Source organism: Cebus imitator, unplaced genomic scaffold (assembly GCF_001604975.1).
Source record: "Cebus imitator isolate Cc_AM_T3 unplaced genomic scaffold, Cebus_imitator-1.0 Scaffold512, whole genome shotgun sequence".
Lineage (NCBI taxonomy): Eukaryota > Metazoa > Chordata > Mammalia > Primates > Cebidae > Cebus > Cebus imitator.
This window is the reverse complement of record NW_016107827.1, coordinates 1,543,825-1,557,840: the sequence shown is the minus strand read 5'-3', so window position 1 is coordinate 1,557,840 and position 14,016 is coordinate 1,543,825. Positions and strand designations below refer to the sequence as shown.

Sequence of the window (14,016 nt, the reverse complement as noted above, 5' to 3'; positions counted from 1 at the left end):
GCATCAGAGTCTGAACTGGACCCACTGGTGTGTGTAGACAGGATCCCGCAGGGTGATGGCATCGGAGTCTGAACTGGACCCACTGGTGTGTGTAGACAGGATCCCGAAGAGTGACGCATCAGAGTCTGAACTGGACCCACTGGTGTGTGTAGACAGGATCCCGCAGGGTGATGGCATCGGAGTCTGAACTGGATCCACTGGAGCATGTAGACAGGATCCCACAGGGTGATGGCATCGGAGTCTGAGCTGGACCCACTGGAGCGTGTAGACAGGATCCTGCAGGGTGATGGCATCTGAGTCTGAATTGAACCCACTGGAGCGTGCAGACAGGATCCTGCAGGGTGATGGCGTTCGAGTCTGAATTGAACCCACTGGCGTGTGTAGACAGGATCCCGCAGGGTGATGGCACCGGAGTGTGAGCTGGACCCACTGGCGTGTGCAGACAGGATCCTCCAAGGGCGATGCCACATGGAGTTTCAGCTGGACACACTTGAGTGTGTGGATAGAACCCTGCAGGGGAGGTGCCATCTGCAGTGGGAACTGGACCCACCGGAATCTTTGGATAGGATACTGTAGGAGACTCAGCATCTGCAGCGTAAACTCAGCCACTGCAGTGAGTAGTCAGGATCCTTCAGGAGACATGGGACCTGCAGTGTGGACCGAACCCACTGGAGTGTGTGGATAGCATCGCACAGGAGTGATGACATGTTCCATGTGATCTGGACTGCCTTGAGTGTGTAGACAGGCTCCTGCAAGAGTGATGGCCTGTGGAGTGTGAACTGCATTCACAAGACTGTGTGGACAGCACCCTTCAGGAGTGAAGACATCTGCAGTGTGAAGTGGAGCACTGGAGTGTGTGGCTCGGGTCCTGCAGGAGAGATGGCCACTCGAGTGTGAACTGGAGAGGATCCTGCGGAAGAGAAGGCATCTGCAGCGTGAACTGGGCCACTGGGGTGTGTGGCTAGGATCGTGCCGGAGTAACGGCTTCGGGACTATGAGCTGGCCCCACTAAAGTGTGTGTATGGGATCCTGCAAAAGTGTTGGCCTCTGGAGTGTGAACTGGACCCATTACAGGGTGTGGAGATCCTGCTGCAGGAGAGATGCAGCTGGAGTGTGAATGGCACCACTGGGGTGTGTGGATAGGAGCCTGCAGGAGAGAGCACATGTAGAGTGTCAACTGGACCCACTGACATGTGTGGACAGGATTCTGCAGAAGACATGGCATCCGGGACATTAATTGCACCACCAGTGTGTGTGGATAGAATTCTGCATAAGTTATGGCATCTACATCTACATCTATGGTGTGAACTGGAGTCACTGGAGTGTGTGGATAGGACCCTGCAGGACAGACGGGGTCTACAATGTGAACTGAACCCCTAGAATGTGTACACAGGACCCTACAGGAGAGATAGCATCTGGAGACTGAACTGGACCACTGAAGTGTGCGGATAGAGACGGCATCTGCAGTGTGAGCTGCACCCACTGGAGAGTGTGGATCGAATCTTGCAGTGGGAACACGCCACGCTGTGTTTCTGAATCTGGCACTATCACGCTGCGGCCTGGGCTCAACAGCTCGGCCTCACCTTCCTTATCTGTAAAATTCAAAGGCTGGGTCCTAGTGGGATTATTGGAGAAATGTGTGCACTGTGTGAGAACGCCACCTTTAACCGTGTGTAGTTTTCACAGCAGCGACCTCCCTCCTTTGCAAAGTCTTCTGCTGCCTGTGGACAACCCCGACGTGGGGTGGCTCCCTGGGTCTCCTTCTAGGTCTGTCCCAGGAGGGCAGGCACTGAAGGCCGTGAGCATCCCAAGGACTCCACACAGGACCTGCCATTCACCCAGCAGTGCTGAGCCAGGGGGCCGGCAGAGAGCAGGAGGCCCACAGGCCCCGGGAACACGACCACCTGGGTCTCATCTTCCCGCAGAGGCACCCTCGCTGTGCGCCTTGGGGCTTGGGCTTCAGTTTCCTCAAGTAATGCGGAGCTTTTTTGACGTTAATTTCCTACGTGGTTGCGGGTAGGGAGAGGAAGAGGGAGAGAGAGAGGAGCGCGCACGCGCCTGGACTCCTGCCTGGAACAGAGCAGGAGCTCAAAAGTGTTATAAAACAGCAGGACGCCAACAGAAAAACCCACAGTGCGCGCAGGTTGGAACCTCGAGTAAGAGAGGTGGAGAAGCTTTGCGTAGCCCCCAGGGTCCCGAGCGCAGAGTCGGGGTGTCTGTGCTCCCCTCCGCGCCCCTAGGTGCTCGCCGAGGCCATGCGGGCCGCGCCAACTGGATGCGGGCGCCCGGGCCGGACGCTGGGGCCGCGGGTCCTCGCCCCGCCCCGCCCTCGGGGATTCGGAGGGGCCGGGAGGAGCCGCGCGCATGTGCACCGCTGGCGCCCCCCGCCCCCCGCGCACAGCTGGGACGTGGGCCGCGGCCTGGCGGGCTCAGTCGGGAGCCGGCCGTGGTCGCGCCGGGCCCTCCGCGGCGGCTCCGTGCGTCCGAGCGTCCGTCCGCGCCGTCGGCCATGGCCCAGCGCTCCTCTGGCCCCGTGCGCCACTGCCTGCGGGCGCTGGTGCTGTGCTGCGCCTGGGGCGCGCTGGCGGTGGTGGCTCAGAAGCCGGGCGCCGGGTGTCCCAGCCGCTGCCTCTGCTTCCGCACCACCGTGCGCTGCATGCATCTGCTGCTGGAGGCCGTGCCTGCCGTGGCGCCGCAGACCTCCATCCTGTGAGTGCGGCCGGGGCGCCGGGGGCGCGGGGTCCGGGGGCTCGGGGTGCATGGAGGGAGATCCGGGGGCGCAGGGGTGATCGGAGGCTGGGGGCGCGGGGAGGCGAGGACCTGGGGCCCGGGGGTGCGTGGAGATCCGGGGACGCAGGGGTGATCGGAAGCTGGGGGCGCGGAGGGTGAAGGGGCCTCGGACGCGCGGGGGCAGGGGGCTCTGGGCGCAGCAGGGATCCTCCGAAGGGGGACGTGGGGAGATCGGGGCGTCACAGGGCCCGCTGGGCCTTTGTAGGTCCCGGCCGGGACGCCTAGGGGCGGATCTGAGCGCGGTGCGCGCGGCCTCCAGATCCGCCTTTGTTCGCAACTCTGCGGAAAGTTGTTGGGGCCGCCGGGGAAGCCCCGCTCGCCTCCCCTAGCTCCCCAGTTCCGCGCGCCGCCCGCTTCCCCCTCCTTCGCGGTCCCTCCTCCTCTCACCTTTCCCCGCTCAGGCCCCCTCCGCCCCCTCCGCCCCCTCCTCGTCTTGTTCGCTCCCCTCCTCCGCTCCCCTTCCTTCTCCCCTTCCTCCCCCGCTTCCCCCACGCTAGCCTCTCGGAGCGCGGTGCCCACCCCATCCCCCCGCGCCGGGGAAGCCTCCCCAGCGCCGCCCCAGTTCCCGGCCGAGGCCCAGCTCCCAGGGCCCCCGCATCCGCCCCGGCGCCAGGAGCGCCCTCTCCTGGGGTGTCCCCGGGGCCCTGCGGCTCTCAGAGGCTTTTCCTGCGCCCGGAGCGAGCCGGGCAGCCGGGGTTCCCGGGAGGGGCCGCGGGGCGATCACAGAGCTTCGGGGCTCGGAGCGGGTTTCTGCCACGGGCACGTCCCTTCTCCCGTGTCGGCGCCGTGCTGCACTAACCCGGCTCGTTGCGTGGGGGTGGACACCCTGCATCCCGCCCGTGGGCCTCCCCGCGCCGCGGTCTCCAAAGCGGAATTCCCATCCCTTCCGCCTCCGCTGGCTCCAGGTACAGAGTCGCCTCCGGAGCTCGCCGCGGCCTCCAGTGTTCCGAAGCGACTCGGATTAAACGTTTCGGGAATCTGTGAAGGGAGGCCGCGTTTCAGGCGCCGACTCTGACTTAGTCCTAGAGCTGCTCTTCTGCAGGCCAGAAAGTTTTCACTTTCCTTAGCTGAGCCAGAGGACTGCTTGGCACGGCCGGGGAGTCTGCAAAAGTTCTAAAAATGTGAGTGAACAATTCCGGAAGCGGGCGGCCAGTGTGGTTACCTCCGAAACAAAGTGCCCCGACCAGCCCCCGCTCCCAGGGGTCCCCGAGTTTGCAGGCGGCTTCCTGCAGGATCTGGGGGGGTGGCGGGACAGGGGCGCGCGCTCCTCTCCGCCTGGGAAATTGCTCCTCGGGAGAGAGACCAAGGCTTTCTTTCCAGAGCCTGGGAGTGGCCAGCCCAGGCCGGACGTCCTGGGGGCATCTCACTGGAAAGCAGTGAATGTTTAGAATGGAGCAGCGCGAGGTTTCCCTGGGTCTGGATAGTGTCATTCCTGCTGAGCCAGTGGAAAAAGGGGACCTCAAAGTCATTTTTCACGCCCGGTCTGGTTAATGAAGCTTGCCGTATGCTTTGCTCTGGAATATGAATTGCGTGTTGAAAAAAACATCTAAAAATAAGTGTCGTAGAAGCCAGCTGGGGGCCTCTGCTCCGCTTTGCGTGGTGTGGTCGCCCACAAACACTTCACAGCGTTTGAAAAAGGAGCTCAGAGTAGACGAGTGACGTCATAGTCGACTCTCCACCGGTTCTCAACCAGCGCCTCGCACTCGCATCGTTTCTGCCTTACGCTTCCAGGGTTTTGCAGCCTTTGGTGGTGCTGTGAATGTCCCTGCAGAGTCGCACTGACCCTGTGAGGCAGGTAGACTAGTAGCTGTTAAGTTGATCAAATCCCATATAGACCTAAACACTTTATTGGAGACATGAACATACCCATTCTATGGCCGTGGAATCAGTCGCTCAGGGAGAGAAATGCAGCTCCCGCTGCTGTTCCTGCGGCCACGAGGAAGAGGGCGTCACTGCTGGCCAGAATGGAGTCCTGGCTGGATGCATTCCAGCTGGGTGACTGACTTTTAGTAAGTCCCAGGTCCCCTGGGAGAACGCGAGGGTGTAGCTGTGTGGACCTGGGCACAGTGGACAGGCGTCCTGAGAGAGCCGTAGGGAGTGCAGCCTGGGGAGGCAGGGACGGGGCAAGAGGGAGACCCATCCTCGGGGGGGCATCTGTTGAGGGGCCCCTGGGGACATGGTCTGGGAGGCTCTTGCTTGAGATGACAGTTATGCATCAACACGCTAGACATGAATAAACGTTTAATGTCCGCTTTCAGCCTTCTCCCAGCGCTGTGCTCTCACGTATGTGGGATTATTTTCTATTAAAATTTTTTGGTAGAAATTGGGAACATATTATATATGAAAATTAAAACAAACCCTGCCTAAAAGTTAGTTGGGCCATCCAACCATCACACTGTCTCTTTGCTTTTAAGAGACTCACCCCCACTCAGCCCCCCAAGAGACAGAATCATCGGAAAACATCTTATGGCTCCTTCCCCTCCAATGCAGGCGTGTGTTTAAGCGGGGCCTGACACTGGACTGTCTCATTTGTGGGTTGGGGCTTTGGAAAACAGTGGAATAAGCCCACCATGACTCAGGTTTGGATCCACTTTGAGCTCGCTGGGCTGCAAGTGTGAAGGGCGCTCTGGAGTGGCTGCCACCCACACCCGCCGCAGCTCGGTCCTGGGTCGGGGGCTTTGGCCCTGATGCTGGGCATCCCACGGAGGCCTCCAGAGGCCTTACTCAGTTCCGCTGTGCAGAAATACCTGGCTTTTAAATACAGCATCTTTCTGTATCCAGCACAATCAAAGCTTGTCACAATGGCAGTTAAAAGCTAGTATTAAGGGTAAAGTGCACTGCTCTGCGCCCCTTCCTTTCCTCCTGTCAACCCAGGCTTTTGGGGAGGTCACACTTTAAACTTCGTTCATTGAAGTCATGCCACACCAAGGTGCTGGCTGGACACACTGGAGCTCGACCTGCCATGCCCTCCTCAGAGAGTGAGGGGGCTTCCGGAGGAGGGATAAGATGACCCCAGGTGTGTGCAGGCCTAGTGGGACTGGGGATGGGGGGTGCAGAGCTCTTGCGACCTGCATGCTTGGTGGTCTGGACCGAGTGGATGCCCACCTCCTGGCTGGTGTCCACATGGGCAGAAGGTTCCAGTGTCGCTGCTCCGTGGAGCTCCACCACCTGCATGTCCCCCAGGCCCTCTGGGGCTCATAGTCCATGGATGGGAGTGGGTTCTGGGCCTTTTAACTGACTTCCTGCATCCCCTGACTCACATGGGGCCAAGGTTTATCCTTGGAGCTTCCCCGACCGCCTTTCAGAGAAGACCTCTCCTCCTCACACGTGCATAGAAGTCACTGTGTGTGGCCTGGCACTCGGGGAAGGGGCTGGGTGGTGCTGCAGGGGGCCACCTGGCAGGGGGGCACCTGGCAGGGGGACTCCCTGGCTCTCCACCCTCAGCACTTTCCACACCCCCCTCCTCCTCCTCTGCATCCTGCTGCTCCCGGGAAGTTCCCTCACATTTATCTGCGTCTCCTGTGAGGACCCACAGCCCTGGGGACGGACACCAGGCCTCTCCTCCTTTAGGCAGGAGACTGCAGTGGTCCCAGGGGGTGAGCAGGAGACTGGGGCCTCTCCAGCCTACACGAGATACCTCTGCCGGGACAGGGATGCGTCTTCCGGGACTGCAGGCTTTAGTGTCAGTGTTTGCCTTCATGGAACAAATGATGACTTTCATGTTTATTGGCACAACAGAGTCAAAGACTTTATTATTCCCATTCAAATGCATTTGAAAAGCACCATGGAGGTACTTAAAACATGTTTAGATGTTTGTAAGGCGGTGGGTGGACCAGCTCCAGCTTGAAGTGTCATATAGTCACATGGTCCCGTCCAGGGTCCACAAGCTGCGGTAGACTGAGGTTTTCTCCTTTGGGTGGGTGACTTGGCTTGCTTCTCTGTTCTGACTCCGTTTCCCTAGTTGCAGATGATTGGCAGCTGTATAGTTCCCTCCCGACAGTGGCTCTTTCTTAGTGCCCAAGCAGACGTTTGGGGAATTGTCTTAATGGACCGGATGGTCTGTGTGGCACGCCAGTTTTCAGGTCATCCATGAGTGGACCTGAGGTCTCACCACTGGGTCTGGAGGGCATGACTGCCTCTGGGGCCACGGATGGTGTCTGATCTTCCCGGAACACACTGGCCAGAAGCGGGTGCGGGCCCTTGCCTGCGATGAAACCTGAGCCTTTTGAAGCAGAGTGGATGCTGCATTGTCTGGGCAGGAGCCTCCTTGGCGCAGATCCAGGATTGGAAATTAAATATGTAAACACAAACAAAGACAGACTTCCAGCCTGCAGGGCAGAGCTCCTCAGGAATCTCAAAGCTAGAGAAGAGGTGGAAGATCAGGCAGGGTGTGGTGGTGGCTCACAGCTGTAATCCCAGCACTTTGGGAGGCCAAGGCGGGCAGATTGCCTGAGCTCAGGAGTTCGAGACCAGCCCGGGCTACATGGCCAAACACTTCTCTACCAGAAATACAAACAATTAGCTGGGCCTGGTGGTGCGCACCTGTGGTCCCAGCTACTCAGGCTGAGGCAGGAGAATCGGTTCAGCCTGGGAGGTGGAGGTTGTACTGGGCCGGAATCGCACCACTGCACTCCAGCCTGGGCGACAGAGCCAGACCTAGACCCCCCAAAAAGTTTGAAGATCTGTGTGCATTATGCTGATCCCCCTTGGCTCATTATGAAATTTACCTTTTTGATTGGAGAATCCAAATGTTTTTCCTTTGCACTTGACAGTAAGAAGAAGCTGAAATCGATGCAAATGCATGAAGTCCTGGCAGGCCCAGGTAGTGCTCTGGGAGGGAGCTCAGGGCTGGGGACTCGGGCGGTCTCTTAGGAGTACCGAGGTCTTCCCCGTTCCTACTCAAGGTCCAGAGCTGAGAAGCTCCTGCTGACCTCGGGTCTTCAGTGACCAACAGGTGACATCTCGCCAGCTTCCCAGCGTCTGGGTTTACTGATTATTTTAATAGTGACAGTCATATGTTTTTTGGGTACATAAGAAAATGTGATTTATCTAAAAGTACCTTTTCTGAGGGAATTCAATTTAAGAGAAGGCAAACTTTACCATGTTTGAGGCTTAAAAATGCCAGTCAGGAGATTTTATATGTTAGTGGTATCTCTGTACGTGGGCCAGTAGTTCCCCAGGACCAAGGCTGGTTGGTTGAATTGTGAAACTCAGCGTGCTGCGGGCTCCCCGCATGTGACTTAACACACGTATGTCACTGGGTGGGTGCACGCTTTTTTGATGCTGAAACAATACCACTGATTGATTTTTTTTCTAAATTGATAACACTAGTCATTTTCATTTTCTTTGTTTTAAAGTTTATTTTGAAAAATAGTCATTAAGGTAGGCATGGCGGCTCACACCTGTAATCCCAGCACTTTGGAAGGCTGAGGAGGGTGGATCACCTGAGGTCAGGGGTTCGAGACCAGCCTGGCTAACATGGTAAAACCCCATCTCGACTGAAAACACAAAAATTAGCCAGGCATGGTGGCACACGCCTGTATCCCAGCTACTCAGGAGGCTGAAGCAGGCAAATCACTTGAACCCAGGAGGCGGAGGTTGCAGTGAGTTGAGATCCGGCCACTGCACTCCAGCTTGGACAGAGCAAGACTCTGTCTAAAAAAAAAAAAAATAGGCCTTATGTTTGTCCTCATCTGATTTCTCTTCAGATGCAAAAGGCAACAGCAAAATAGTAAAACCTGAAAGCAGTCTCAGTGGAACGCTACTCATGCGAGGTGAACTGACGCTGGCACAGACAAGCAAAAGCCATCAGCAGACCGTGGGCTGTCTCATGGGTTAGGTCTCCCTGACTCAGGCGTGTGGTCAGCTGTCACTGCTGTTCTGTTCACTGCTTTCTTTACTCTGAGGCTGTTGCTCCCCCCGCCGTTTATTAATCTGAGCACTCCCAAGCAAAGAGGATGGGAGACACTGACCCCCATGGAACCGAGTCTGGAGGCCCAAGGTGAAGAAGGGCAGGCCCTGCTCCGTGTGGCCAAGGCCCTGCGTGTTCAGACATCTTTTGTTTGTTCCTGGTCTGACTGCCTTGCGTCATCAGCCCATGGAAAGCAGCGTTCCTACCCTGCTCGTCTCCAGATGCCCAGCGTATCTGAGCTGCTCGGAGCGCCAGGGCAGGATGTTTACGGGAAAGCGGGCAGCGGTCAGCCCCGCACCCTCTGACCTACCCGGCCGTTGCCTCCTGAGCCCTGCAGAGCTCTGCAGGCTTTAGGAGGAGCCCACAGACGTGTCTGTCTTTTGTTCCACAGTTAAATCAGAGGTAGAAACTTGGCCAGTGACTGTTACCCTATTTGACCTTTGTCCACACGAGGATTTTTACTTAGGGAAAAATATGCCTCATCAGACATAGTCAACGTTTTAGAAGGGCACATATTTAAAGTACATTTGCTAAGTTTTGACATCCACCTCCTGGGTTTGACTAATCCTCCTGCCTTAGCCTCCTGCTCCCAGCTACCCTTGAGTAGCTGGGACTATAAGCACGTGCCCCCATGCCTGGATTTTTAAAAAAATTTTTTTTAAAACTTTTTATTTTGTAGAGATGGGGTCTTGCTATTTGTCCAGGCTGGTCTCAAACTCCTGGCTTTCAGCAGTCCTCCCACGTTGGCCTCTGAAAGCCCTGGGATGACAGGTGTGAGCCCCTGTGGCTGGCCTGTAATCAGTGATCTTTGATGCTACTATTGTAGTTGTTTTAGGGTGTGATAAACCACACCTGTGTAAGACTGCAAACTTAACCTGAATTGTGTGTGTGTTCTGACCGTTCCGCTGCCTGGCCATTCCCCCTTCTCTTACCCTCTTTCGAGGCCTTCTTATTTCCCGAGACACAATAGTATTGAAATCAGGCCAATTGATAATTCTACAATGGCCTTTCGGTGTACTAGTGAAAGGAAGAGCTGCACTTCCCTTACTTCAAATCAAAAGCTAGAAATGATTAAGCTTAGTGAAGAAGGCATGTCAAAAGCTGAGCTAAGTCAAAAACTAGGCCTCTTGCATCAGTTAGTTATAGAGGAAGTTTTAGTGGTTTGGGAAGAAGCGCAAACCAGCCACAACATTCTGTTCAGCCAAAGGCCGATCCAGAGCAAGGCCCTAACTTTCTTCATTTCTTTAAAGGCAGAGAGACAAGGAAGCTGCAGAAGGAAAGTTCGGAGCTAGCAGAGTTTGGTTCATAAGGTGTAAGGAAATAAGCCAACTCCATAACATAAACGTGCAAGGCGAAGCAGCAAGTGCTGATGGAGAAGCTGCAGCAAGTTCTCCAGAGGATCCAGCTAGTAACAGTGATTAAGGTGGTACCAAACAACAGATTTTTAATGTGGACAAAGCAGCCTTCTATAGGAAGGAGATGCCATCTAGGACTTTTCATAGCTAGAGAGAAGTCAATGCCTGGCTTCAAAGCTTCAAAGGACAGGCTGACTCTCTTGGTCAGTAGATACTGCAGCTGGTGACTTTCGGCTGAAGCCAGTGCTCATTTACCATTCCCCAAACTCTAGGGTCTTAAGGACCATGCTAAATCTACTATGTTTGTGCTCTACCAATGGAAAAACAAGGCCTGGATGACAGCACACCTGTTTACAGCATGGTTCTCTGAATATTTTAAGCCCACTGTTGAGACCTACTGCTTAGGAAAAAAGATTCTTTTCAAAATACTGCTGTTCATTTACAATGTGTCCAGTCACCCAAGAACTCTGATGGAGAATACAAAGAGATCAATGTTGTCTTCGTGGCTGCTAACACAAAACATCTATTCTGCAGGCCATGAATTAAGGAATAATTTTGACTTTCAAGCCTTATTATTTAATATGTTTATTCCATAATGCTATAATTCCCATAGATAGTGAGTTCTCTGATTGAACTGGGCAAAGTCAATTGAAATCCTTCTGGAAAGGATTCATCATTCTAGATGCCATTAAGAATATTTTTGATTCATAGGAGGTCGAAACATCAATAAGTACAGGAGTTTGGAAGAAGTTGCTTCTAACCCTCACGGATGACCTTGAGGGGTTCAAAGACTTCCATGGAGAAAGTCACTGCAGATGTGGTGGAAATAGCAAGAGAACTGGAATTAAAAATCGAGTCTGAATATAGGAGAGAATTGCTGCAATTTCATGATAAAACTTGAATAGATGAGGAGCTGTGTCTATGGATAAGCATGAAAAGTGGCTTCTTGAAATGGAGTCTGCTCCTGGTGAAGATGCTGTGAACATTGTTGAAATGACAACCAAGGATTTAGAATATTCCCTAAACTGAGTGGATAAAGCAGCAGCAGGCTTTGAGAGGATTGACTCCAGTTTTGAATGAAGTTCTACTGTGGATAAAAAGCTATCAAACAGTATCACATACTACAGAGAAAACTTTTGTGAATGGAAGAGCCAATAGATGTGGCAAACGTATTGTCTTATTTTAAGAAATTGCCGTAGCCACCCCAACCTTCAGCAGCCACCACCCTGATCATCAGTGCCAGCAACATCAAAGCAAGGTTCCCCACCAGCAAAAAGAAGAAACTCTCTGAAAGCTCAGGTGTTTTATAACATTATTTTAGCCTTACAATAGTTTTTAAATAAGGTCTGTACATTTTTTAGACGTAATGCTATTGTATACTTTATCAGCTAGATTATAGTGAACATAGAACTTTTATATGTACCAGGAGATCAAAACATTCATGTGAATAACTTTTTTGCAATTTTCAACTTATTTCAGCGATCTGTGCCCAACTCTGAAATATCCGATGGTACGCCTGTGTTTCCGTTTCTCTCTGGCCGCAGTTCTTGTGATACTCTTGTCCTACTTCTGTTTGTACATATGTCATAAACGCCACACGGCACTTGTACCATTTCATTTAAGCTGTCAGTTATCTTTTTAGAGATTTAAATACGCAGAAACATGTTTTTGTTCTTTCCAGCTCGGCTTATTCCTCTGCATGGGTTCATATTTTAGTCCTTTTACTTCAAGAGCTCTAAAAAAAGGTCTTGTAGTGCAGGTCTGTTGGTGATCAATTCTTTTAGCTTTTGGATGTTTAAAAAGTGCTTTACTTTGCCTTCATTTTCAAATGATATTTTGCTGAGTAACATTCTGAGTTGGTGGTTTTCTCTGATACAGCTTTTTTTTTTTTCTCTAAGATGGAGTCTTGCTCTGTCTCCCAGGCTGGAGTGCAGTGGCACCATCTTGGCTCACTGCAGCCTCTGCCTCCCAGCTTCAGGCGATTCTCCTGCCTCAGCCTCCCGAATAGCTGGGATTACAGGCACACACCACCACACCTGGCTAATGTTTTGTATTTTTAATAGAAATGGGGTTTTACCATGTTGGCCAGGCTGGTCTCGAACTCCTGGCCTCAGGTGGTCCACCCACCTCAGCCTCCTAAAGTGTCGGGATTACAGGTGTGAGGCACTGCACCCGGCCGACACGGCTTTAAAAATGCCCTCTCCCATTGTTTCCCATGAGAAGTCTACTGACACCTGTGTCTTTGTTTCATCTTTGTGTTTCTGGTGCTTCTCAGAATTTCTCCTTATCCCTGGTGTTGAGCAATTTGATTATGATATGACTTGGTGTGGTTTTCTCTGTTTCTTGTGCTTGGGTTTTTTAATTTAAATTTTTTATTTAACTTTATTTTTTAAATCTTGGACTTGTAGGTTTACAGATTTCTTCAAATTTGGAGAATTTGAGGGTGTTTCATCTTCAGATATGTTTTCCGTCCCCACCTTTGTCCCCCCCTTCTTTGAAGATTCCAGTGATACATATATGAGGCCAGGCTCACTCACACATTGCTTAATTTTTTGTTATTGTGTCTTTTTCTGTATGTGTTTCACTTTGGGTAGCTTCTGATTTTTGTCTTGAAAGTAACAAGTCTTTCTCTCTCAATGTCCAGTTTACTGTTAATTTTATATATTTTTCAGCTCAGACATTGTGATTTTCACCTCTCTAATGTGAATATTAAAAAAATCTTCCATGACTCTACTTGATGTTTTGAACTGGTGGAATAAATATAATTTTAATAATCTGATAACTCTTAACACCTGTGGCTATTCTGGGTTGGTTTTAATTGAAGAATGTAATCTTCTCAATAGAAATGATAATATCCTTCTTTTCATGCTGTATCAGTTTTTAGCAGATTCCAGTCACTGGAAATTTTACTTTGGTGAGCACTGGATACTTCTGTGTTCTTACAGTTTTCCTTGAGCTTTGTTCTTGGGTACAGTTATGTGGAAACAGTTTGGTTCTTTAAGGTCTTGGTTTTAAGATTTGTTAGGCAGGATTTGAGAGCAATGCTTTACCTAAGGCTCATCATTTTCAACAACGAGGCAAGGCTCTTCCATGTCACATACCAAATGCCTTGAATCCGAGTGTTTCAGTCTGGCGGATGAGAACAGGCACTGCTCACTCCTGACCCAGTGTGTGTGGGGGGCCCCATGATCCGTAGTCCATTTGGTGCTTTTCTGGCCATGGGCAGTTTACCTGCAGGTGTGTGCTGTTCAGGGTCAGCTCAGCGCTGGGTGCTCTGCAGGCCCCTGAGACTCTTCTCTCCCTATCCCGGGAGGGCTCGGGGTCTTATGTCTGTCCCTGTCCTGCCAGTTCTGCCGCCTGGTCTCCCGGGTACTCAGCATCGTCTTCTCTCTTAGGCAATGAGCTGGCCGTTTTCTGCTTGCTCCATCTGTTTTCCATCTCACAGGGATCAGTCGTTTGTTGGCTGATGCCCAGTAACTTGAAAACAGTTGCTTCATCTATTTTGTCATTTTTTTGGTTGTTTCAGACAGAAGAGAAAGTCATGCCCCTGTAATTCCAACTTGTTCTAAAGCAGACATCTCCATTCACGTTTTAAAAACAAAAGTGTTTTTAAAATGTTCTATGAATGTTTAATCTACTTGGAATTCTACTGCAAGCAGGTGTGGTAAAATAAATAACATCTTAAAATAATGACCACATTCACATTCCCAAGTTAAAAAAAAAAACAAAACATGAAAACGACTCTCCCTGGCGTTCTCCATCTGTCTTTGGAATGCCCTTGGCTTAGTCAGGGTCATTCAACTTTACTTGGTGAACACAGCAATGGCAGAAGCTCTGTGCACTAAACGCTGTGAGTTCCTACTGCCCCCACGCAACACCTGGTGCACACTCTGAGTTCCTACCCCACTCACAGAAATCCCAGTGCACACCCTGAGTTACTATCCCAGCCACGCAACACCC

At 52.3% G+C, this 14,016-nt stretch overlaps 1 protein-coding gene across 3 annotated transcripts in view; it reads left to right on the top strand.

Annotated features, from left to right (window-relative positions):
- Positions 1-2,061: 2,061 nt before the first annotated feature.
- Positions 2,062-14,016, top strand: part of PXDN (peroxidasin) — a 105,141-nt gene continuing 93,186 nt past the window's right edge. For 2 of the 3 annotated variants that reach the window (XM_017514044.2, XM_017514043.2), the window contains exon 1: positions 2,415-2,709. In XM_017514044.2, the coding sequence (XP_017369533.1) occupies positions 2,510-2,709 (200 nt within the window). In that variant the 5' untranslated portion in view covers positions 2,415-2,509. Of the gene's footprint in view, positions 2,157-2,414; positions 2,710-14,016 lie in introns of those variants that run through there. The other variant, XM_037733294.1, reaches the window with a different exon arrangement.